We start from the raw sequence: 26,735 nt of genomic DNA, 5'->3' as shown, positions 1-26,735 counted from the left end.
ACACTGTGATGGTTTTTGCTATGCATCAGCCAACATGAATCAGCCACAGATGTGTGTCCCCCCGTCCTGAATCCCCCCTCACCTCCCTCCCCACCCTTATCCATTTTAAATATAGCAGTGTGCACATGTCTATCCCAGACTCCCTAACTATCCCTTCCCCACATTCTTCCCCGCTCCTCCCCAGCAACCATAAGTTCGTTCTCTAAGTCTGTCTCACTTGAAGCGTCCTGCACTCTCTTCCTTGCTCCACTGTTCCACTCTGGCTGATGAGCTTTCTCACTTGTATGGAGAAGACGAAAGTAATCAGGAAGGTCCTCAAGTTAAGTCCCCTAAATTCAACTCTGGATCTCACCCCTCCCACCTCTCAAGGAGCTCACTCTCTTCTCTCTCCTCCATAATTTTCTCCTTCTCAGCGGGATGGTTTCCATCATGTCAAAAATACTCCCTAGCGTCTCCCGTCTTATAAAAATGCTCCTTTGTCTTCCAGGCTCCTTCCAGCGCGCCCACCTCTCCCCCCATCACAATGAAACGTTTTGACCTTTGGTAATTGCTGTCTCTACAAGATGCCCCCAGTTCTCTTCTCCAACTCCATCCCTTAGGACTCCTTGCATTACCGTTGCGTCCACTGAAAACTCCATCCCTTAGGACTCCTTGCATTACCGTTGTGTCCACTGAAAGACCGCCCTCCCCATCTTGTCAGTCTCAGTCTCAGCACTCACTCCATTTCTGGACCTTTCCGCAGCCTTCAGCATGGCTGACCCACCCCTTATTGACACAGTTGCCTTTTTTTTAAATTGGAGGATAATTGCTTTACAATATTGTGTTAGTGGCTGCCGTACGTCAACATAAATCAGCCATAGGCACACATATGTCCCCTCCCTCTTGAACCTCCCTTCCACCTCCCTCCCCATCCCTCTCCTCTAGGTTGTGCCACAGTGCTGGGTTTGAGCTCCCTGCATCATACAGCAAATTTTGCAGCACTATTTACAATAGCTAGAACATGGAAGCAACCTAGATGTTCATCGACAGATGAATGGATAAAGAAGTTTTGCATATATACAACAGAATATTACTCAGTCATAAAAAGGAATGCATTTGAGTCAGTTCTGTTGAGGTGGGTGAACCTAGAGCCTATTACACACAGTGGCCTTTCGACTGCTGTCAAGACAGCCTCTTCCATCACTAGGCACTTCTTCTTAATCTCTTTTGCTGGCTCTTCTTGCTTTGCGTGACTTCGTAACGTTGGAGGGGTCCAGGCTCAAGCCTTAGTGCTGGTCCCTCCTCAGTCTGCAGTGCCTGACTAGGTGACTCCATCCTGCCCAGGCCCTAAAGACTCAGAGGGTCACCCCAAGGGTTCAGGTGGGAATTACGATGGCGGTGCAAGTGTAGAGAAGGGGAAAGCTGTTTGCAGATAACTCCTGCATTTGTTCCTTCAGCCCAGGGCTCCTGGATGATGCATCTAGCTGCCTCCTTAGACTCTTCACTTGGGTGCCTAAGAGACATCTCAAATCCATTATGTCCAAGTAATCATTCTCTTCCAGCCACCCTTCCTATTCTCTTCTCCGAGCCAACCCTATCTCAGAAAATGGCACCACTGAGTTATTCATGCCCAAACCCCAGGAATAATCCTCCATGCTTCTCTCTGTCCACACCCAATCCATTTTCCAATCCTGTAGACTCTTCCTCCAAAATAGGGGTTGACGAACTTTGGCTATGAAGTCAGAGAGTTAATGGGCTTTGCAGGCGCTGAGATCTCTGTAAGAACTGTTCAGCAAGGCCACCGTAGCAGGAAGTCAGCAGTAGACAGTAGGTAAGTGAACGGGCGTGGCTGTGTTCCAAGAACACGTCATTTACAGAAGCAAGCCGGGGGCCAGTGTTGGCCCATAATTTGCTAATCCCTGATGCGGGGTATATCCCTGGCCTTTTCCATTTCCACTGTTACTACCAGAGACCAAGTCATCAGTTTCTCATCTGAGCCACTTACATTGCTTTCTCTTTTGTTGGTGGGAGCTTAGTTCCCACACCTGGGATTGAACCCACGCCCCCTGCACTGGAAGCATGAGTCATAACCATCAGACCACTAGGGAAGTCCTTCGGATCACCTTCTAGCTCCCCTGTCTCTACTCCTGTCCCCTTAGTAACTGTCTTCGTTCTGAAAGCAGCTGCATCTTTCAAAAATGTGACCCAGGCCCGGGTGTCCCCTGCTTCAACCCTCCTGGGGCTTCTCCCTTTCTGGGCAAGTTCCAGCTCCTAGCAGAGGCCATCCGGACCCTGCGTGACTGGCGCACCTCAGCCCGCTCTTCCCTCTCGTGCCAGTCCAGCCTCACTGGCGTCCTTTCTGTGTCATAAAGAAGGCTTGACTCACCCCTCTCTGAGGCTTTCACTCCGTCTGTTTGTTTTATCAGATCTTCACGTGGGGTCACCTCCTCTGAGAAGACTGCCCGGGTCACCCCAACTTAAAGTAGGAAGCGTTAGCATTTATAAAGGACTTTTTATATGTCAGCCACTGTTAGAAACAGTGCCTCATGAACTGCCTTATTCAATTCTCACACAAAACCCCCTAAACTAGGTCCTGTTCTTATCTCTACTTTATTGAAGGGGAAGTTGGGGCCAAGAGAGATTATATCATTTCCCCCAAATGATTGAGGAAGTGGCAGAGCTGATATAAACCAGGCTATCTGGCTCTGGGGCCACGACCTTAGCATCGCTCTTTACTGTCTATGTATCCCATTTATCATAACGTTTGTTGCTGTGTTGTGATACATGTTCATTTATTTATGCATCTGTTTGTCGCGTGTCTCCCCTTCAACTTGGAGCAGAGATCTGATCTGTCTTTTGTCTTATCAAATTCTCAGTTTCTAGACCACTACACACGGTACTGTGTCTGACACACAGCAGACACTCACGATTTGTTGAATGTGTGAAAAATAATTTAACTTTGTAGTAATTTATTAGTATGCTGACGAGTCTATAAACATTCAAAATATACCTTATCTTAGAATTCCTATGAAAGAAAGAAAATGGTTAGATTCATTACTCCAATTGCAAAAATGTTGAATTCATTCGTAATCTGCTCAGGCCTCCCCTTACCCCCAGAAAATGTGAATTCTTTGGGCTTTTAAATGTTACTTATGAAATGAGAAGAGTCTTGTGGTCATTTTCACCTTCTTATTCCTTTCCCCGTTGCTTCTGGGCTGTGTACTCTAGGACAGCAATCCTGAGGGTCAGGATAAGTTCAAGGGAAGGTGGTCCCTTCCAGTGTGGTTGAATGTTTTCAACTGAAGGACACATCTGTAAGAGAAGCTTTTTTATTACAGTGGCTCAGCAGTTGAGAATCTGCCTGCAATGCAGGAGAGGCCGGTTTGCTCCCTGGATCGGGAAGATCCTCTTCAGAAGGAAATGGCAACTCACCCTAGGATTCTTGCCTGGGAAATCCCATGGACAGAGGAGCCCGTGGGCCACAGTCCATGGGGTCGCAAAAGAGTCAGGCGTGACTTAGCAACCGAACAACAACAACACGTTATTTCAGTAATCCTGCCCTCACCAGTATTCTCGCGTGGGAAATCCCACGGACGGAGGAGCCTGGCAGGCTATAGTCCATGGGGTCGCAGAGAGTCGGACACGACTGAGCAGCTTCAGTTCGCCCTCACCTTGCTTAGAGAAGTCTGTGGCCTCCCAGGCACCCATAGCTGCCACCTGAGAATATTTGACTGTAATGATGAAAGAAGGGGTTTCCTCTTGGATACAGCATAATTGGAGAAGTAACTTGGGAGGAAGCAGTTGTCAAGTCTCCCTCTCCTGGGGATGAACCATTGGCAGGACCCTGTCTTATCCTGGGACTCACGTGTCAGTTAATGAGGACTTAGAGCACGAAGAGTTCAAAGACGCCGGCGGGGAAATCAGATCGCCGAGCAAACTGCCGTTTCAGGAGGCGTGCTTGCGGAAGCCTTGTCTCTCCTGGACTGTGGACTTTGTTTGCTTCTGTTGTATTTTAAGCTCTACCAGGTAAATCAGAGACATAAACCTGCTTGGCCTGAGGCTGGGTGGTCAAAGACCCTGAGTTCTTAAGACTTGGGAAAATTTGCTCTTTGAGTGTCTGCAAATAGAGTCTGGGGGAGAATGCCAGCACTTGGCTAAAATGTATTGAATCTTCTTTTGATAGGCTTTTGGTACAGGCGCGGATCGTGGAAGTGTGTGCTACTTGACATTTGAATTTGAAAGGCCGTGCCGACGAGTTTATGTCTTGCAAAAGAGGCGCGTCGTCTGCCCAAAGCAGAATCTCTGGGTGTTGACCAACTGGCATCCTGTATGAGCGGGTGGAGCTCTAATCCTGCATCCCGTTTGCTGCTCCCGAGCTGTCCAGGGGTTATTTTCTGAAAATCCAGTTTATCCTCTTAGAATTTGCTGATTTTAAAAAATATATTTAAAAAATATATTTATTTATTTGGCTGTGCCACGTGGGATCTTCCATCTTCATTGCAGCCTGTGGGACTTCTAGTTGCAGCTTTCAAACTCTTGGTTGTGGCACATGGGATCTAGTTCCCCCGACCAGGGATTGAACCCAGGCCCCCTGTATTGGGAGTGTGGAGTCTTAGCCACTCGACCACCAGGGAAGTCCCTATCCTCCTAGAATTTAGCGAGTGCTTTTAACTCCGGAAGGCCCCCAGGGCCCCTCGTTATGCCAGTCGGCACCTTGGTGAGGCATGAGGTAAGGGTAGGGGTGGGTCCGGGGATCCAGCGGAGGGTAGCTCAGGTGGTTTGCTCACCTCCCTGTGGTGCAGTGTGCAGGGGGCATGCGCGGTACCCTGGTTTTGCCCTGGGCTCTTCAAAAGTGGCAGTTGGGTTTTTGGTCTTTTTGTATCTCATTGTTCATAATTTTGCCCCAATTGCACGCATGCAGTTATTTTTAGTCTGCTGTCGTTTCTTTGTATTTTGTTGCTCGAGGAAATGTGTGTCCGGGTGTAAGTCTTATAGCAAAGGGTCCCAGGTCCCAGCCTGTCTCAGGAGAGGAGCAAAGGGGTGTAATAGGATTCTGCCTGTGGGCGAATGACATCGCAGGCACAGCTCCTGGTCCCGCCTCCCCCGTGGCGTCAGCTCTCAGGGGCTCTCCCAGCCTCCCCCGTTTCAGTGTCGGGCTGGTGACTGTCTTCCACGTTTGCCTGGACTCCGGGCTCCTCATCCAGCTCTCTCCCCGCCCCGTCCCTGTGTGTGCAGCTCCTTCCATTACATTCGTTTTAGTTAAGCCCCTCTGAGTGTGCCATCTGTTTCCAGCTGGACTGTGTGCCATGCAGATGGTTATAGAGCCCAGATTAGCGACGTGACTCCCCCGCCCCGTTAGCACCAGGCCCCAGCCCAGCCCCGATGTCACCCCGGGGGAAGGACGAACAGCTCAGCAGTTTAGAACACGCCGTGCGCCCAAAGTTTCTGCAACACCTGGACAACACGAGCCCCTGTTTAGGAAGAGGAGACCTCGTATCCCCTGTCTGTTCGGGTGCAGACAGGTTGAGGCTTAGCAGAGCAGGAAAGCCCTCTAGGCAAGAACACTGTGTGGACAGAAATCGTTTAGCGCCTTGCTGGGCAGTGCATAATCCACTTACTTTTCTGTGCAGGACTTGCTTTATTTTGCATCATGCAGTCAGTTATGTCAGGGCCAGCTGAGTTTTTCTAATGGCAGGATCAGAAGCCGTGGTTTAATATTAGCCAATCTGGAAAATGTTCGGTGGTTTAATGACCCAGAAGTTTCTGGTCTTTTCTTGCTGAGAGGAAAGGCGAGGGGAATTTCACGTTTATTGGACACCCCTCCGTACCTGGTAATGTGATAAATTATCTGCACTATCTCCTTTCAGCCAGTCTTTATACAGCTCTGTCTCGTAGGTAGTGCGATCCCAGTTTTGCAGACAGGAAAGTAGGGGTTTGGGAATGTCACGAGCTCCAGGTCACACCTCCCATAAGTCAAAGTGCAATGGTATGGTTAACAAATCGGGTTCTGGGCGAGGGATGTAAGTCTGCTCTGCCTCGGTTTCCTCATCTGTAGAATGGGGGTAACAGTTGGGCCTACTTCATAGAGCTCTTGTGGCAATTGAATACAGTGGTGAATATAAAGTGCTTAGAACAGGACTCCAAAAGGGAGCGCATCGTGAGCCCTCCAAAAGTTAGCTAATTTCCTTTTCTGATTTTAACAGTCTAACTCATATATAAGACTGTTTTAAGCACCTGGAAATTTTTGTAATGTTTTGATTTTGAGTGAAAGACATGATGAGAAGATGATAGAAAGTCATTTTCTTTAACCTGATTTCAAAACTCTTGACATTTCTCTGTCATCAGTCTGGTACTGGCAAATCTGACATGTCTTTATGACATTCTTAGAGCATCCCTTTGGTCGTCTGCTTTACCGTGACTTTGTCATGCTACTTAAACTATTTTACAAAATCTGGAAGAAATCAGATGGGGCTGTTAAAAAGTCATTGTACTAAATGGGACTTTTTAAAAGATTTTTTTTTTTTTGAAGTGGACCATTTTAAAAGTCTTTATTGAATTTGTTACAATATTGCTTCTGTTGTTTGTGTTCTGGTTTTTTGGCCCCTGAGGCATGTGGGGTCTTAGCTCCCTGACCAGGGATTGAACCCACACCCCTTGCACTGGAAGGATAAGTCCCAACCACTGGACCGCCAAGGAAGACCTGGTTGTCTGTTTTTAAGCCCTGATTTTTTTTTCTTTTTTCTTTTGCTATCAGGCAAATAATGGCTAAGACATCTAGAGAACGTCTTGAATGCTTTTCACTGGGCTGGGAGTTCTAAGACAAATTGTAAAATTCTAAAGTTTCCAGTTCCCCATTTTAGGTGGGTTGTGTTAGCTAGAACTCTGGTTCATTCTCCTGAATCTGTGGGATCTTTTTCAGAAGTAGGCAGGAACCGAGCTGAGTCCACATGGCTGGCCTCATGAACAGACTTCGCCCTGTGTTCCTTCACTGAGAGTGTGATTTCTTGTGGAGGTGGTTTCTGAAACAGTACACTTGCAAAAATAAATAAAGTCACTAAAAAAAAAAATGTTTACTTCTTGGTTTCTAGTATATACCATCAATTATAACAGTGAAGATTGAAGTAAATTTATTTGACAGAAGCTCACACAATTACAAAGGCTGGTGCAGCTTATTTGAAAACATAAGCAACATTAGCTATTTCGTCTAAATCCTGAGCACATAGGAATGACATATTAGCAAAAATATACCAAGATACCATGATAGTAGTAACAATTTCTGGCTTCAGCACACACCTATTCTCCACATATTATAAAGAAGTTCTTGCACTGTTTTGAAAGTTTTAGGACCCACAACAGATTTCCCAACCTGGGGATGGGGCAAAGGGACTGAGAACCCCCCGGGAATTTGACTTTGGAGGCCAGTGGGATTTGATTACAGAACTTCCACAGGACTGGGGAAACAGACTCTTGGAGGGCACAAACAAAGCCTTGTGCACACCAGGACCCCAGAGAAAGGAGCAGTGACTTCACAAGAGACTGAGCCAGACACGCCTGTGGGTGTCCAGGAGTCTCTGGCGGAGGCGTGGGTCCACAGTGGCCTGCCGTGGGGTCAGGGGCACTGAATACAACAGTGCATGCAAAAGTCCTTTTGAAAGAGGTTGCCATTACCCCTACCATAGTCTGGCCTCAGGCCAAACTACAGGGAGGGAACACAGCCCCACCCATCAACAGAAAATTGGATTAAAAGATTTACTGAGCATGGCCCCACCCCATCAGAGCAAGACCCAGATTCCTCCACAGCCAGTTCTTCCCATCAGGAAGCTGCCACAAGCCTCTTATCCTTCTCCATCAGAGGGCAGACAGAATGGAAATCACAATTAGAGAAAACTAACTGAACTGATCACTTGGATCACAGCCTTGTCTAACTCAGTGAGCCATGCCGTGTAAGGCCACCCAAGATGGACTGCATGGTGAGAGTTCTGACAAAATGTGGTCCACTGGAGAAGGGAATGACAAACCACTTCAGTATCCTTGCCCTGAGAACCTCATGAACAGTATGAAAAGGCGAAAAAAAAAAAAAAACCCAACACAGCACATAGTTAAAACCCTTTTTACCTTCGAGGTTGCTGGAAGCGTTTTCTGGGTGTCCCAGGTTTCCTGGTATGGGTAGAGCATGGAAGGAGAAAGAAAACTCCTTTAAGCCTTCACAGATGGGGATGGAAAGGAGCCCGAAGCCTCCCATTACCTCCAGCACCTTCAGAAAGGGGGAGCCAGGAACGATGCCGGGACCACTCAAAACAGCAGACGAGGAGGGCGAAATGCATTCGAGAGCGAGTGTGAAGAGCCTTCAGTCTCCTCTGATGATGATTGATCTGCTGTTTATAAAAACCCGCTGTTGTTTATGGTGCGTGACAGCTGGAGAAGGCTGGATAGAGTGACTCTGGAACAAGGAGTGAGGATGACTATGAGGAACACACCTCAGACTAGACCGTCTTCAGCGAGCTCTGAAAGCACCACTCACTCCGCACTCTGCTCTTAGTGAGACGGTTCTCGGCTCTTGGAAACTTGAATGGAGACCCTTCCTGGGGAAAAGGCTTTCAGATCATCATGGGGAGTTGAATCGTTCCTTTTCCTCGGGATCAGCTGGGGAGAGTGGCGGCCCTGTGGGGCTGGACCTGGCTGATTTCCTCCTCCAAACACATCGTCCTTAGCAGGTTGTTCTAACTGGAAACCTTTTCCTCCTACTCCACGAGCTGTTAATAAACTGCTTCTGTCTGAGACAACACCAAGATAGGAAGGCTGGAGAGATGGAGAAGAGGCATGAGCGAGGCTGATACCCACAAGGGTTCTTGGCCTCCTTAATCAATAGAAATTGATCATAAACCAGACAGCAAATTCAGACAAGGCTCTGTTGGGGCCCCTGCTATAGTAGAAGCGAGAACAACAGGGCCCCTTGCTTACTCCCCAAAGCTAGCTTGTTCCTTATATGGGGTGAGGGTAGGGGGTGTGTTCAGGGCGTCAGGCTGGAGGGGTGGCTTTGGGGTGTGCCCACCCCGCTGTGTGCGCAGGACACGTTCCCTTGCTTTTGCTCTTGACACCCACTGTTTGCTCCTGGCTCTTCAGAAATGACAGCAGGGATTTTTTTGGGTCTTTTCGTATCTTTGGTCCATAATTTTGCCCCACCTGTGCATACACGCAGTTGTTTTTAGTCCCACACAGTTTCTTCGTATTTTGTTGCTGGAGGAGAGGTGCTTCTCGGTGTAAGCACTGCAGCAAAGGATCTCAGGTCTCAGGATGACTCTGGACTAGAGCTGTCGCGTCTAAGATCGAGGAGGAATGGGGTTTCCTTGTTGCAAAGACAGTCCCTGCGCCACACGGCATGCCTGAGGATGTGACCGGTGCCACCTGAAACGCCGGAGCAAGCAGAGGGGGTCGTGTGAGGGTACAGGAGGGAAGGACCATGAAACAGCTGAGGTCTGTCACCTCCCAGAGGAGCTGTAATGAATAATACAGCACCATCCACTTGGGAGAGCTATTTGGGAGACTGTTTTGTTTTATTCTTTTAGCTGTTGAATCATTTATTCAAACAAGGCAAAGACATCTCCACATTGTTTCCTTCTCTACAGAAAGTGGAACGTTTTAAATAGATGACTTTCTCTCTTTTTCAACAGAACTTTCTTCAATCTGGTCCCAGGAACTGTTTTTCATTTTAGGATTTACAAATAGTAACACATATGCACCCATTACAGCCAAAACAGCATGCTTGAATTTCGGATCGTCCTTCATTATTACAGTGACTCTACCGACATATGGAGAAAACCCTCCAGCTCTCCCCACCACGTCCTTCTGTTCAGGCCAGTTCTGGTCTTCCTGGGACAAGCCTCTGTCATCAACTTCCTCGTTCTCTGTTTTAGTCAGAAATTTGACATCTCCATTATCTTTTTCATGAACTTCGATTACTCTGGGAACTATTGGAAGTAGGAGACTCATCTTCAAAAAAAAAAAAAAAAAAAGCAAGGAAGCATTGTAAGTGGAAGCCAGATTGAGTCTTAATCCAGTCTGAGCCTTTGCTCTAGAAGTGTCTAGACTTTAAAGTGGCAGTGCAGCTGGAACTAAGCTAACTCTAAATCATCTTGAGAATGAGCCCTGGAGACTCCTGTTCATCAACGAAGGCTCTAAGAACATGCTGTTCCCCATCACATACTGAAAGAGAGTGAAAGTTGCTCAGTCATATCTGACTCTCTATGACCCCGTGGACTATAGCCCACCAGGCTCCTCTGTCCATGGAATTCTCCAGGCAAGAATACTGAAGTGGGTTGCCATGCCTTCCTCCAGGGATCTTCCTGACCAAGGGATCGAATGCAGGTCTCCTGCATTACAGGCAGACTTTTTACCATTTGAGCCACTCAGTTCATCAAGGAAGGCTCTAAAAAGATGCTCTTCTCCGTCACATACTGGCTGGTCTTTAAAAATGCATGGGATGAGGGGCTTCCCTGGCGGTCCCATGCTTCCAGTTAAGATCCCATGCTTCCAGTGGAGGGGGTGGGTTTGATTCCTGGTCAGGGAAGTAAGATCCCACACGCTGCATGCCCCTCCCTTCACCCCTCCCGGCCAAAAAAGAAAATGCACAAATGCACAGGATGGGCTGATGCAGGTGTCTCGAGCTGTGAAAATGGACGGGGTGGAACAGTGGGTGAAGGGAGGACTTCTTTTATCTTGAAGACATGCTTTTGTGGAGGTGCGTTCACGGTTGAGAAAGAGAACTGTGATTCATTCTCTTGGTGGCCGAGCATCTCAATTTCGCTCAGATTTATATTAGGAAGCTGGCACGGTGGGCGGGGTGGTGGTGGTTTTGGTTGATGTGCGTGTGTGTGCTCTGTCACCTCCAACTGTTTGTGACCCCATGGACTGTAGCCCGCCAGGCTCCTCTGTTTGTGCAGTTTTCCCAGGCAAGAATACTGGAGTGGGCTACCGTTTCCTCCTCTAGGGGATCTTTCAGACCCAGGGATTGAACCCACATCTCCTGTGTCTCCTGCACTGTAGGTGGATTCTTTACCGCTTGAGCCGTCGTGGGGGGTGGGGGTGGGGAATGTCTATTGAAACACTGTCCTCAGTAAGGATCAATTAAAAAAAAATTATTTGGAGTGATTTTTCTGCAAAGCAGTTGTCATGTGTTTCTTATGCAAAAGTATTGTATGAGCAGGATCTGCTTTAGGGTGGTTGACTGGTGGGAGTGATTTGTAGTGAATTGTCCACACCCTTTTGCCTTTTCTTTTTTTTAAACTTAAAGTGTTGTTGCAGGGACAGTTGGCTGGGGCTTGGTGTGCAGTCTGTGGCCTGGCACAGAATCCTCTGGATGAAAAGTTACCGCCGGCCCAATGTCCTCCTTCCCCATCAAGAAAGAGATGACTCAACATCCTTAGACTTCAGAGGAGTTAGTCAGGTTCTAGTTCTCTTCCTCGGTTGAAAGCCTTGGCGATTCTCCAAATCTGAGATCTTGCCCCAGAGATGCAGAGGTTGTGCCATGTGTGCACGCAAGTGTGTTACACGTCCACTTCCTGTGTGTGTGCATTCATGTCACATGCACACATGTGAACGTGTTCTTCACGTGCACCGGCATCCCGTGCGCATGCCCTGGCTCGGGGGTGTGGTCTGTATGTGTCCGAGCAAACTCAGGGCAGCGAAGGTACCAGTTGAGCTGAACTTGAGTCTTACTGATTTAGGCAGCGTCACGTGGCATGCGGGATCTTAGTTCCCCAACCAGGGATCAAACCCACACCCTTACACTGCAAGTGTGGAGTTTTAACCACTGGATCAGGGAAGTCCTTGAACTTAAGAGCCTTAGAAGATGGTCCATTTCGCTGGAGAAGTGGATGCTGGTAAAGGATAAGAAAACAGCTAAGCTTTCATTGTGTTATGTAAGAACCATTTGGGGTTCTTGTTAAAAAAGAACACTCATGAGAAAAAAAGATCTGGCTTCTCAGGAATGGACCATGTTCCCTGGCCTGGGGGACAGGGAGCCTTGAAGAAACTGATACCCAGCCACCTTCCAGACCAGAGGTGGGATACTGTCCCAGAGGGTGTTGCTGCCTTTTGGGGTACTGGTGCATCTGTAGGTAGTCCTGCAGAGCTGGTGGCCGACCTTCCTGTTTTTGGCCATGCCAGGAAACATGCAAGATCTTAGTTCCCCCACCAGGGCTCGAACCCATGCCCCCTGCAGTGGAAGCTCGGATCTTAATCGCTGGACTACCGGGGAAGTGGTGGCGGTTTAGTTGCTCAGTTGTGTCCGACTCTTGCAACCCCGTGAACTGTATCCAAACAGGCTCCTCTATCCATGGGGTTCTCCAGGCAAGAATACAGGAGTGGGTTGCCATTTCCTTCTCCAGGGGACCTTCCCAACCCAGGAATCGAACCCAGGTTTCCCGCATTGCAGGCAGATTCTTTACTGACCGAGCTATGAGGGAAGCCCTTAGTCCTCTTTTGAGACTAGCCGTCTTCTCTCAGGACCCCTGTGCTGGCTACCTTGTAATCTATTCCTTGTAAGGACTTGGGACCACTGCGTCTCCTGCGTGCAAACTGCCGCAGTCTTATTTGGTAAATCACAGCACACCCCTCTATTTCTCTTCGCAGCCAAGGGACCTTCTCTATTGCTTAAGCGATTGGAGGCTGCGATCACTGAGTAACTGGTGTGGGTAAAGCCTAGGAAGTCATTCTGGATTTCTTTTTAAGTGGGCCTTGCATCCCATTCCTGGACAGGCTTCTCTGAAAGGATGGGGCAATTTTATCTCTAACCAGGACAACCCTCTTCTTCTTCCAGTCCTTACAGGATCTGGACACAAATCCTCCCCCTCTGGACCAGACATGCGTCCTCAGAAAGAGGTCTTTTCCTCCCCCAGGGCTGGTCCTTCAGTGACACCAGGAGAGCAGAGAGATGAAACAGAGCCTCTTTCTCCCCACCCACTGGAGTCGAGGCTCTGCGTCATCAGCTCTCATGCTGAAAATCTTTGTCCTGGGAGCAGACGGAGCCCAGTCATCAAGTTGCAGCATTTCGTTTAATGATATTTTACTCACTTTTCGTCTTAGGAGAACTGATAATGTTTTCTGTTCAGCTTGGCTAAATCTCAGTTAATAATTAGCTTTTTTTTTTTTTAAAGGTCTTAAAAAAATAATTTTATTATTTACTTGTTTTTGGCTCTGCCGGTCCTTGTTGCTGCTTGGGCTCTTCTCTAGTTGATGCGAGCAAGCTTCTCATTGCAGTGCCTTCTCTTGTTGCAGAGCGAGGGCTCTAGGGCGCATGGGCTCAGTAGTTGCGGCTCCCGGGCTCCAGAGCACAGGCTCGGGAGTTGTAGCCTGTGGGCTTCTAGGCGCCCATGGCATGTGGGATCTTCTCAGATCAGGGACTGAACCTGTGTCTCCTGCACTGGCAGGCACACTCTCCACCACTGGGCCACCAGGGAAGCCTCACCTCTGTTTTTAAGCGTAGTCCAGACGTATGTAACCTGACATATCTACAGGAGAAAACCAGGCGCCAGCCTGTATTTAGTCACCACGGACTTGAAGCCGAAGGGCAGTCAGTCGATGGAACTGGCGGTGGGAGTGGGGAGGGGTGTGAAGCCTTGAGGTGTTATTCTCAGCCCTGAGGGTCTGCTGACTCCGGTAACAGCTACACACTCTTTTCAGCTGTAAGTAGAATACAGTTCCTGATGCCTACTTTCTAGATGAGCTTCTAGGAAAAATATTAGAGGCTCTGCCTATGGGAATTTTCCTAGAAATTCACATATTAGAACCAAAACCTTCCACTTAGGGGAAGGTTTGCTTTGGTAGAACATTTGATAGGAAATTCTGTATATTTGAATCTGGCAAAAAAATAGAGATTAGAAAAGTGGCTGATTATAAGCTATTACTTATAAGTTTGACATCCTGGAATGTGAAGTCAAGTGGGCCTTAGGAAGCATCACTACGAACAAAGCTAGTGGAGGTGATGGAATTCCAGCTGAATTATTTCAAATCCTAAAAGATAATGTTGTGAAAATGCTGTACTCAATATGCCAGCAAATTTGGAAAACTCAGCAGTGGCCATAGGACTGGAAAAGGTCAGTATTCATTCCAATCCCAAAGAAAGGCAATGCCAAAGAATGCTCAAACTACCGCACAATTGCACTCATCTCACACCCTAGTAAAGTAATGCTCAAAATTCTCCAAGCCAGGCTTCAACAATATGTGAACCATGAACTTCCACATGTTCAAGCTGGATTTAGAAAAGGCAGAGGAACAAGAGACCAAATTGCCAACATCTGCTGGATCATTGAAAAAGCAAGAGAGTTCCAGAAAAAAATCTACTTCTGCTTTATTGACTATGCCAAAGTCTTTGACTGTGTAGACAACAAACTCTGGAAAATTCTTAAAGAGATGGGAATACCAGACCACTTGATCTGCCTCTTGAGAAATCTGTGTGCAGGTCAAGAAGCAACAGTTAGAACTGGACATGGAACAACAGACTGGTTCCAAATAGGGAAAGGAGTACATCAAGGCTGTATATTGTCACCCTGCTTATTTAACTTCTATGCAGAGTACATCATGAGAAATGCTGGGCTGGATGAAGCACAAGCTGGAATCAAGATTGCCAGGAGAAATATCAATAACCTCAGATATGCAGATGACACCATCTTTATGGCAGAAAGTGAAGAACTAAAGAGCCTCTTGATGAAAGTGAAAGAGGGGAGTGAAAAAGTTGGCTTAAAGCTCAACATTCACAAAACTAAAATCATGGCATCTGGTCCCATCACTTCAGGGCAGATAGATGGGGAAACAGTGGAAACAGTGACAGACTTTATTTTGGGGGGCTCCAAAATCACTATAGATGATGACTGCAGCCATGAAATTAAAAGACTCTTGCTCCTTGGAAGAAAAGTTATGACCAACCTAGACAACATATTAAAAGGCAGAGACATTATTTTACCAACAAAGGTCCATCTATTCAAGGCTATGGTTTTTCCAGTGGTCATGTATGGATGTGAGAGTTGGACTATAAAGAAAGCTGAGCACGGAAGAATTGATGCTTTTGAACTGTGGTGTTGGAGAAGTCTCTTGAGAGTCCCTTGGCCTGCAAGGAGATCCAACCAGTCCATCCTAAAGGAAGTCAGTCCCGAATATACATTGGAAGGACTGATGCTAAAGCTGAAACTCCAATACTTTGGCCACCTGATGTGAAGAACTGACTCATTGGAAAAGACCCTAATGAAGATTGAAGGCAGGAGGAGAAGGGGATAACAGAGGATGAGATGGTTGGATGGCATCACTGACTCGATGGACATGAGTTTAAGTAAGCTCTGGGAGTTGGTGATGGACAGGGAAGCCTGGTGTGCTGCAGTCCATGGGGTCATAAAGAGTCGAACATGACTGAGTGACTGAACTGAACTGATAAGCTTGAATGCTTGGTCTGCCAAATAGTGTGATTTGTGTGATGATGAGCGTTTCAGAGACACGCATCAGACCTTCCCCATCACATAGGGAGCCTTTTAAAAATAAAAATATTTACCTGGCACGTGGAATCTTCATTGCGTCATGAGGCATCTTCCCTTGTGGCACACGGACTCTCATGGACTCTCTAGTGATGCACAGGCTCAGTAGTTGTGTCTCTGGCTTAGTTGCTCCGTGGAGTTGGGATCTTCGTTCCCCAGGCAGGGATCAAACCTGCATCCCCTGCGGTGCAAGGTGACTTCTTAACCACTGGACCACCAGGGAAGAAACATGTGGAACCTTTTGATGGTTTTCCTGCCATGTTTTTTCCCAACAAGGCCAAAGTTCCTTTCTGTTTTTCATTGAAACTTGGCCATCTTGATTGAATAGCCCCATCTGGGGCAGATTGAAAGTGAAAGTCACTCAGGCATGTCTGACTCTGCAACCCCATGGACTGTATAGTCCATGGAATTCTCCAGGCCAGAATACTGGAGTGGGTAGCCTTTCCTTTCTCCAGGGATCTTCCCAACCCAGGGATCAAACCCAGGTCTCCTACATTGCAGGTGGATTCTTTACCAGCTGAGCCACAAAGGAAGCCCAAGAATACCGGAGTGGGTAGCCTATCTCTTCTCCAGTGGATCTTCCCGACCCAGGAATCTAACTGGGGTCTCCTGCATTGCAGGCGGATTCTTTACCAACTGAGCTATCAGGGAAGCCCTTGTCGGGGCTGATTACATACATCTGTCTTGACAGTCATCCACTTGCTACTCCTGTCAATGACCAGGCTGTGCACTTTTCCCAGCATGGAGCTCCTATTTAGGGCAGCTGGAGCCAAGCACTTCAATAGCTAGATTTTGTCTTGAAGGAGAGGATGAATTTGTTTAAGCAGACTCCAGGTCATTGCCAACTCTGGAAGTCTCAGCAACCAGGCTACATTTTCTTCTCTGCCTACCATTTATGAGAGATAAATAAGTTTATGCAAATACAAAAAGAAGTATGATTATAAGATGAAACAGTTGGCTGAGGGCCCAGGGTTCAGGTCCTTGTCCAGGTGCCAAAAGAAATAAATAACCAAAAAAAATTTTTTTTTAAAAGTTGAAATGGTCAGAAAAGTTGTTACAGAAAAATGCATGCAATAAACTATTATATATAGAATGGATAAGCAGAAGATCCTGCTGCATAGCACGGGGAACTGGAGCCAATATCCTGAGGTAAACCATAAATGTAAAAGAATAGGAAAAAGAACGCGTATAACGGAGTCACAGTTTGCTGTACGGCAGAAATTAGCACAACATTGTAAATCACCTGTATTTCAATAAAATAAAAGTTTTAAATGCATGCAATAAAATCACACGTGATTACTCAAGACCAGCTACACATTCATCTTGGGACTGCTGAGCAGTCACAACCAATGGAGCATGGCTCCTCCAGTTTTCCTCTTCATGGTGGTGGTGGTGGTTTAGTCGCTAAGTCATGTTTGACTCTTTTGCGACCCCATGGACTGTAGCCCGCCAGCCTCCTCTGTCTCTGGGATTCTCCAGGCAAGAATACTGCAGTGGGTTTCCATTTCCTCCTGCAGGGGATCTTCCCCGCTTCTGCTGCACTGCAGGCGGGTCTCCTGCCTCGAAAGCGGATTCTTTACGGCTGAGCCTCCCGGGAAGCCCCTTCTTCTTCAGAAAAGCAAGTAAAAGAAAGAAACACAGCATCCTTCCATCTTCCCATGTCCTGCATCCTCCTAGACTGTTCCAAGCTGTGACATGAACTTCACCAAAGTTCCAGCCCCACGTGCAGTCTTACTCAACTCTCTGTGTTACTGAAAGACGAGCCGACATCAATCAACACAGGCCCCAGTGTCCTGTCACCTCCGCTGATGCCTTTCTCGTTACACCCACTTAGATTTAATCAGCTCTTTGCTACCCATGTGAATAGAAGGTTAAATAGTAGCTTGCATAACCCAAATGCTCAGATACCCTAAAATCAAAGCAGTGCATCACTTTTTATTCTTTCCTACCATCCTGCAGATCTGTCTTCATAATTATATGTCGAGTGGAGGCTGAAATTAAAATTTGAAACTAAAATTGCATTAACATTTAAATGAAAATATGTGTCCCCTCCTTTGGAGCAAAGAAAAGAACCTGAGAGCAAATTATCGTAGAAAGAGATTGTTCATAAAGTGGAGAATACTTCCTTGTAGAGTAGAAACATGATGGCTTATTTGGGCAGAATTATAGCATCAATAGCTTCCCAGGTGGCGTAGTGGTAACGAATCTGCCTGCCGGGCAGGGGATGTGGGTTTGATCCCTGGGTCAGGAAGATCCCCTGGAGGGAAAAATGGCAACCGCCCTGCAGGCAGCTTCTCTGATCGCAGGGGCATGAGTGCCCTAAAACTTGTCTGTCTGCCCTGAAATTACTTCTACCAATTCTTGGTCCCTTGGAATCACTTCTCTTAAGTAAATGTCAGCATTTATGTAAAGGCCCAGGAATATCTCATAGTATAATAATGGTAAGGGCTTCCCAGATGGCGCTAGTAATAAAGAATCTACCTGCAATGCAGGAGACCTGGGTTCCATCCCTGGGTCGGGAAGATCCCTTGGAGGAGGAAATGGAAACCCACTCCAGTATTCTTGCCTGGGGAATCCCATGGCAGAGGAGCCTGGTGGGTTACAGCCCATGGGATTGCACAGAGTCGGACTGAAGTGACTTAGCACATATAATAATGGTAAAGTTGGGTTTAAAGCATTTTATTGCAAATCTTGCTTATTTTTACGGAAGGGGGTGGGAAGGGGAGAGGGAGGGGAAATCGTTGTCCATCAGTTGTGGCTGCTAAGATGTCCTGAACTGACCTTGCAGCTGAACTTTCTTTTAGTAACTTTGTGGGATTTCACTGCAAGCATTTTTTTGGCCACAACATGAGGCCTGAGGCATCCGTTTTCTGATCAGAGATGAAACCCACACCCCCTCCAGTGGGAGCGTGGCATCTTAACCACTGGGCCGCCAGGGAAGTCTGGACTGCAGGTGTGTTTCGTGTGTGACAACTTTCTTTATAGTCTCGTAATTGTACTTCTTTTTATTTTTGCATGGACTTATCTATCATCAATATTTTTTAAAAAACACCTTTATTTTTTATTTATTTGGCTGTTCGGGGTGGGGGGGGTCTTAGTTTCAGCACATGGGATCTTCAGTTGCAGCACGTGGGATCCAGTTTCCTGACCTGGGATTGAGCCTGGGCCCCCTGCATTGGGAGCACAGAGTCCCAGCCATTGGGCCACGAGGAAGTGTTTTTGAACACATTTTCAGGGTCTCAGTCAATGCTTTGGGGAAGGAGGTGGCGTGGGTGACCTAGGCAGATAGAACAGAAGCAGCATGCTGACCACAGGTGGAGTCCTCGGTCATCCTGACAGCCTGTGCTCAGGCAGCCGGAAGAGGCAAGCTTGTTTTCAAATATGGTGAAATTGATACCTAAAACCCAACGAGTGAGGCTCTTGTACAAACCCAGAGACCATGGCATCCTGGCAAACACCCGAGTGTGTATTTCTTTGTACCCCGGAAGTTGCGATCGGTCAACGAAATGGGTGTTGCCTCTCTTCCTGTTGCCCGTACACAAGCCCGTCTTCAGTTTCAGGGACGGAAAAACGTCCCTGACGGTGTGAAGTGCCTGTCTGTAATGGTGCTTGAGGAATAGCTCAGGAAGCCCGAGGATTAAAGGTCGATGTTTATTGTGTGTTTTGTGGGTGAGGAAGGTGGGACAGCCACACCTGTGAGGGATGGGGCTGCGCCAACGCTCACACCCACACCCCCTACACTCGGCATATTTATTGGCTGGTGCCTGTGCTGACGGTTTTGGAGCCGTGTCCTCAGACCTTCCGCATGCACTGTGATTTTATTAGTGCCCAGCTTTGTAGAGAGTTCTTAAAAAGTACCTTTGAGGGATTGTTGAGTAACATTTCCATTTTCTTTCTTTGAGAGAACATGTCTGGCATTAAAAAAAAAACCAACTTTATGGTTTCTCATAAAGGTGTAATTTTGGTTCGTTCTTATTCATTTATTTTCATGGTGAGGAGAATAAAATTGTTTCCCTATAAGAATGATTGTCTATTTTTTGCCTTGCACGTTAGTGATTTTTCACCCAACCCCACTCCCTTCCATGGCTCCCTAGGAAAAATTGAGGCAATTTAAGAAGAAAATGATGCAATCTTAGAGCAGGCCATGTCTGGATAAATACAATGATCGATGACCACAACCACTTAATGTCCTTTTGGAGAGATGAATAATCCTTTGATTATATCTAAGAAGAGAAAACACATGAATTTATGTTCTGGGTCTTAAATACCTTCTCCCTCACCCGCCCCCTCCTTTTTTTTTTACTTTGATTTAACTTGCCTGAAATTAATGAAGCAAAAACTCAGGGTCAGAGGCCAGTTTTGTGAGGCTGGACACTTATACAATTTAAGGAGACCTTTTTAAGAAAAAGAATACAAAAATATCTTACTTTTACATATTTTTCTTTCTTTACAAAAGCATATGACCATGTGACATACCGCCCAAGCAAGAGAGATCCCTGAAGCTTAAACTTTATTGGCTTCATGGTAAGTCCATTTCTGTGGGTACCACATTGGAATAAACATCCCTCTATGCTATGCACATTTGAACTTGCTACTTGTGTCCTTGAACTCAGGAAACGTACCTAGGTCATGGCTGTACAGGGACTAGATAAGGATATGCAGGTATAAACGTAAGACCACGAGATTACACACGGGGTTTTAAACACACAAACACGCAGAGTTTTCTGTTTTTGTTGAATTTCAGTTGTTTCTAAAGGTCTCACCCAGGCGGGATCTCCTCTTCTCCAGACTCTGAATTGTCTGCTTGCATCTATATGTTCCCTCTAAGGGGGGTGTAATCAGTTTAATACCTTACCATTCACTCATGCAAGCCGACTCAAACCCTGTTCTCTGAATTGGACTCCTGCTGAGCAGATTCCTATTCTAGAAGCCAGGTGATGGGTGGGAGGAAGCAGGGGGCTGGGGCTGGGGAGCACACCGGCCGTTTGGCAGAGCCTGGCATCTGAGTGATGGATTTTTCAGGCAGTTCAGATACTGGTCTGGAGGTCTCCGTTGAGGAGGGTCCTCTGGGTCTCCGTGGTCTCATTCAGCCGGGATTTGTCCTGCTTACTGTCACTCCGCTCCCCGTCGTCTGTGCCGCTCACCTTGACCAAGCAGAGGACATTCTGGAAGCTCTTCTTGAAGTTGTCGGACAAGAAGGCATAGAGGATAGGGTTGGCACAGCTGTTGGCGTAGGTGAGGACCACCACGAAGTCAAACATGCCTTTGAGGGCTGGGGTGGGACTGATGGCCACTGAGACCGAAGAGACGTTGAAGATGTAGAAGGGGAGCCAGCAGAAGATGAAGACGGCCACCACGATGGACACCATGCGGGTGACCTTCTTCTCAGACTTTTTCCTTTTGGAGGAACCCACTCGGATGCCGGAGGACTTCACCTTGATGATAATGAACAAGTAGCAGAGACAGATGATGGTCAGGGGCACCAGGAACCCCAGAATGAAGGCATAGATGATGAAGCCTGTGTACCAGGCCCCAGATTCGCCTGGCCAGTTGATGGTGCAACTGCTTCTCCCCCACTGGTTGCTCCGAAGGCCAGCATATATCATGATCGGCAAGATGACCAGCAGAGAGACACCCCACACAGCCACGTTGATCATCTTGGCTGTCCGGGGTCTCCTCCACTTGGCCGACTTGATGGGGTGGACCACAGCCAGGTAGCGGTCGATGCTCATGACCGTCAGGCAGAAGATGCTGGTGAACTGATTGATGCCATCCACGGTCATGACCACCCGGCAGATGGCCTTGCCAAAGGGCCAGTGGACCAGAGCCACCTGCATGGCCAGGAAGGGCAGACCCAGCATGAAGAGTTCATCTGCGATGGCCAGGTTGAGGATGTAGATGTTGGTGATGGTCTTCATCTTGGCATAGCGGAGGATGACGTAAATGACCAGTGTGTTGCCACACAACCCAATGATGCAGACCACGAAGTAGATGAAGGTGAGGACGACGTTGCTGGCCAGGTCGTAGTACGGCTCTGTCTGGTTTGAAATGTTGGCTGCCCCCACGGAGCCATTGAGGTCGAACGGAGCGGTCAGCCAAGGTTGGGTCTCATTGAGTTCAGACACCAGATCCATGGCTGCCTTCTAGTCTTAGGCTAGATCCAACCCGCCAGAAGTCTTATTCTCACCTTCATGGGTCCCAGAGGCAAAGGATCCACTGTGACATCTGCAAGGAAGAAAAGAAGATTGACTTATCTGCCAGAGGTTACTTAAGCTGTCACCAGCTTCCCGTGTTTCTGGTTTGCTCTCTCAGACGCTCTTCAGTTGAAAAGTGTGTTGTCTTTCACACCAGTGTGAGCACTACCAGCTCATTCTCACACGCAGGCCATTGGAGTTGTTTTTCCAGTGGCGGGGAAGGGTTTGAGTGAAGTCATCCCAGTTTATCTTGTCATCTTTGGTGACACACACGTGGGAGTTGACTCTACCTGCAAGACAGTGGTTCCTAAGAAGCGGGCTGATCTGAACGTAGAGAAGACAGAGCCCGGAGAAGCCCTACCTTAGAAAAGTCTGACACCTGCGTTCCTGGTCTTTCCCCCTTGAGGAAATCTATGCTGACTTGACAGCTGCTTTGGAGTCTTTCTATTGTGAAAATCCCATAGTGGAAAAATGCCAGACTTTAGAGGTGAAAAAACCATGGAGACCACGTGACCCCATGCCAGGTACTCAACCACTCTCCCCTTTGTTAAAATGGGGGTATCATGAAGACGAAGTGATGAAATGAAGATGAAAATGCCTAGCGCTGTGCTGGGCTCCTAATTAGAACTCTAAAAATGTTGTCTTTTCTCCCTTTTTCATTTTTTGTTGTTCAGTCGCTAAGTCATGTCTGACTCTTTGGGATACCATGGACTGCAGCATGCCAGGCTTCCCTGTCCTTCACACCTCCCAGAGTTTTCAAACTCATCTCCATTGAGTCGGTGATGCCATCCAACCATGTTATCCTCTTCCGCCTTCTTCTTCTGCCTTCAATCTTTCCCGGCATCAGGGTCTTTTCTAGTGAGTTGGCTCTTTGCATCAAGTGACCAAAGGACTGGAGCTTTAGCTTTAGCATCAGTCTTTCCAATGAATACCAACTTATTTCTAATTTATTGAAATCTGCCTACACAATGAACCAGTTTATAGTCTTAAATATTAAAAAGAAAGATCTGGCTTGCTTTTATTTTTAAAATATTGGCTCTAGTTGATTTTTGTTTCCTCTCTTTGACTCTGATACCCAGTGCTTGACCTCCTGGTGCCCTGGAGAATCCTTTCCTAAGTCCCCCATCAGGATGCTGGAGATCATTTCACACCCCAGAGAATTTGCCTGTGATCCTCTAATTAAGGGGAAAAACAGGGTCCAGGAGGGAGGAAGGCAGGCTGATTCACATTTACTGTCTCCTTGACCTTCCAAACAATCCTATGATGTGGGGATACTTATCCCCATTTTACAGACGAGGAAACTGAGACTAAGCGAGTTTAAGGAACTTGCTCCCATTCCCTTGAGCGTCACTGGTGAAGTTGAAATTTGAACACAGGACATCCAAGCTTTCTACTTTTCACAGCATCACAGCCGCTGCTCAGTGGATTGGAAAACCACTGACTGATAATTGGGCTTTGGTTTGAAGCAGCTGACTCTGGTCTTACCTCCATCCTGAGAAAATAATTGGGACACTATTGGCTTGGCCTAAGATGTAGAACAATAGCTTATCACATAATTAAATGATTTATCTGCGGTTATTCAAAAAACATCCCTGGGACAATTCTTTGTCATACAGAATGGACCAGACATGGAGGTGACATCTTAGGAGGGGAGACAGGAAGGGCACCAACTCTAAGGGTGTGAGTTGCCTGGAGATATGAACAAGGGACTTGAGAATGCCTTTCTCTTCTGGGAGATTCAGAGGCTTCACATGAGGAATGTTTGAGCTGGGTCTTGAGTCCCTGAAGTGGGAAGTAAGGAGGGCAGGGAAGAGGTCACTCTGGGAAGGGGGATGCTGGCAAAGCATTGAAGGGCTCAGCTCATAGTGGGAGGAGTTCACCTGGAGGACACATTTCCCCGGAGCAGGGTGCTTTCCCTGACGCCTGAGTGAAGACTGGACATTGTTCCTTTCTGCTTGGAGAGTCTGCTGATGAGTTACAGGGGAGTTAGCCAGCAGCAAGTACTGCACGGTGCTTGCCTACATTTGCCTCGGGTTCATTCTGCACTGCCGGGAGCACTGTTTGTCTTTTCTGTGCTGACCTCCCCACCACACAGCTGTCTGTAAAGTGGGCCTGGGGGCTTCATGGCTGATCTTTCTGCAAAGTACTTTGGGGACCCAGGAGTCAATATCTGAGTTGGGTAAAAAGCATAAACTGGCAGCAATTAAAAACAGAAGCTGTGAAGAAACCGTTTTTCATGTCCTTAGATTAACACAGGCTGTTTCCAATATCATTTCTAACTGTCTTGTTATTTTAATTCTTCCAACCCCAAAGCCTATTTAAACCACCTGCATTGGGGTGGACATTCATCACTAGCATTTCCAGGGTCCCATCTATGTGACCTGCAAAGTTACACTCTGATGTCTGGGTGAGACTGGAGACCCCGGGGCTGCAGGGGTAGTGATGATGATGCCGGCATGGGAGGAAATGCTGACCTCCAGCCCTGACTCTGCCTTTTTGGCTGGAGTCTCATGCAATGGGAAGGGATTGAATGGCATCAGTTTTTTTTCTTTTCCCCCTGAGAAGCAGCATTCTCCACCTTTGAGAGAGGCAGCCCCAGACAGAGTTCAGAGCTTGGTGAAGGTGGCAGACTGGATAAGCTGGGGAGCCAGTGTGGAGTGAGAAGCCTCCTCTGAGGAAGAAATGAGTTTGAATCACAGTGAATCTTATTGCATCAATGATGAAGTCAGCTGCCTCGGATCTCCGAGCAACTTCTGCTTCATTGGCGTCTCATTGAAAGTGGACGCCAATGCCAGGCGTCACTACCTGCTGGATTGTGATTAAATGTACCAGGAAGTTGGGTTTTCTGTTTTATTTTTCCAGCGTAAAAATCGTTAGGTATGGGAAATGTCTGGTTGTTGGTTTCCTCTGAGATTGAGTCCAGCCCTGTTGGAGGGGAGGGTGAGAACGGTCTAGCAGCAATCCCCAGCCTTTCCGACACCAGCGACCCGTTCCAGGGAAGACCGGAGGGTGGGATGGTTTCCGGATGTTTCCTGGAGGTTGGGGACCCCTGATCTAGAGCATCCCCTCCCATCCCAGAGAGTCTGCGGTTCCCAGCCTAAGAACTGAGCATTGGGAATGGGACCTCGCGTCCCAGATGACCTTAAATCCTTTTCAACTTCAGTTTTCCCTTTCTCTCCAGCATCTTTCCCTCCATTCAGCCCCCACCCCACTTCCCTCAGGCCTCCTAACCCTTTCCTGGTGGCTGAAGCGTGAGCCCCACTGGTGGCGAGAGCCAAAAGCCAGGTGCGGGCCACCCGGTGGGGCGCTCCTGCGCTTAGGAGAAGCCGAGGCATCGCTGGCAGAAGGGGCAGAGGGGAGAGGAAGGATCCCCACCGCCCGCTCAGTGGGTGCCCCAGGCTGGCACAGAAAATTAGCCTCTGCACCATCCAACTCGCTGGCCATCAGACCCAAGGATTTCTTAAAGGATTCCCTGCTATCTCCAGAGAAGGAGGAGGGATTAAGGATTGTCCTGCCAGCACCCTGATCTCCAAAGGCAGATCGGGGCCCGGCACCAGCGACGGCTGGGAACCGCTGACAGCCGCCTGGGGATTTGACCGGTGCCTCCGGGGGGTTCGGGCTGCTCAGACACTCGGTCTCTCCAAACCTGGGCAACCGGTCCTCTCCGCCCGGGCGGAGCAGACCCTACAGCGCTCGGGATCCGTGTCCCCGACTGGGCGAGGAAGAACAAGGGAGAAGCCCCTCTTTTTTTTTCCTCCTGCTCCGCTGCCTGCCACTCACAGGCTCAGATCGGGTGTAGGTGGGGGAGGGATCCGGGGGCGCGCGCCGGCAGGAGCCGCGGCGATATCCCCCTCGCTAGCCTCGCTGTCCTCGCGTCGGGGTTCTGATGCAGGCAGCTGGCAGAGTTGTCCCCGTCGCAGCAGCTGCCACCTGGACACTCGGCTGGGAGACCAGGGCTGGATAAGGGCGCACGCCGCGCACACCAGCCTGCAGCTGTGCGGACACGTCCGTTCCAGCACAGGCGATCCACGGCGTCCCGATCGCGCCGGGACACCGGCTGTCGTTCATTCCCACCAAAACCACCCACGAAAGCACAAGGGTGGAGAGCCACGCGCCGGGACCTACAGTGGGCACGCCGGGGCGCGCACCTCCACGCAGCGCAGATGCACCCAGGTGCCCAAGTGCGTTTCTCTCTCTCAGACACCCACAGACACGCACACGCACACGCACGCCCACACACCTCACCTTTGCTTTTCCGCTGCAATCTGCCAGCTCGGCTCGCGGGCACCCAGCGGCTGTCCCCAACCCAGCCCGGCGGCCGGGCGCGCAGCTGCTTGGCCGGCGCTCGGCGTCTAGAGCCGCCGGCTCCGTTCGCGAGTCGCGCCCCGGAGCGTGGCCCGCAGACCCCGGGAGCCGAGCCGCGGACTGAGGCTCCGGGCGTGGGGGAGCAAGCGCGCGCGCGGGTGGCTGCGCCGCTCGGACTAGCAGTGCGGAGCGCGGGCACCTCGGCTCCTGTCCCCACGCCCCCCCATGACGTCACCGCAGCTCGCTCCGCCCGCCCGGTCGGGTGGGCGGACTGGGGTGCGCTGCGGGAGAATCCCGGGGTGGCTGCGGGCAGAGGTCGCAGGCACCAGGGCTAAAGGGAGACCCTCGTGCGGGGCGCGAAGGGTCAAGCGATTTCAGCCTCCCCAAGATCGGTGGCACGGACACGAGCTGTCTTCCGTCCTCCTTCACAGAGTCGGTTCTGTTTCACCCAGCCTATTTCAGACAGCTGGAGTGGCGGCTGGTCGACCCAGACTCTGGGACTTCTGCCGTGTCTGAATTCAGACAACTTTGCAAAGCAGTGGGTCATCTCCCAGGCACAAGGCCCCCGGAAGGAGCGGGAGGAAAACAGGACCAGGGGAATGCCCGTCTGGATGCAGTGGCCAGCGCCCCTCCGCTCAGGGCTGAGCCCGCTCTTGGTTCCAAAATTCAGGTGGGAGAGCAATCAGAGGCGCAACACTAGAGCAGCTCATCCCAACTCTACCCTCTCTCCACAACT

At 48.7% G+C, this 26,735-nt stretch overlaps 2 protein-coding genes across 2 annotated transcripts in view; one reads left to right on the top strand and one right to left on the bottom strand.

The window, feature by feature from the left end:
• SLC39A11 (solute carrier family 39 member 11) overlaps positions 1–26,735 on the top strand; it is a 375,544-nt gene that overhangs the window by 6,331 nt on the left and 342,478 nt on the right. The gene's annotated exons all lie outside the window — the stretch shown is intronic.
• SSTR2 (somatostatin receptor 2) lies at positions 19,825–21,692 on the bottom strand. Its single transcript, XM_005904102.3, has one exon. The coding sequence runs from the start codon at positions 21,632–21,634 to the stop codon at positions 20,528–20,530; it is 1,107 nt and encodes a 368-aa protein (XP_005904164.1). The 5' UTR covers positions 21,635–21,692; the 3' UTR covers positions 19,825–20,527.

Source organism: Bos mutus, chromosome 19 (genome assembly GCF_027580195.1).
Source record: "Bos mutus isolate GX-2022 chromosome 19, NWIPB_WYAK_1.1, whole genome shotgun sequence".
NCBI classification, from domain to species: domain Eukaryota; kingdom Metazoa; phylum Chordata; class Mammalia; order Artiodactyla; family Bovidae; genus Bos; species Bos mutus.
This window is presented reverse-complemented; position numbering and strand designations above follow the sequence as displayed.

Bases quoted from the DNA above. Each gene is read 5' to 3' on its own strand.
- SSTR2 (XM_005904102.3), bottom strand. From the start codon at position 21,634: ATGGATCTGGTGTCTGAACTCAATGAGACCCAACCTTGGCTGACCGCT.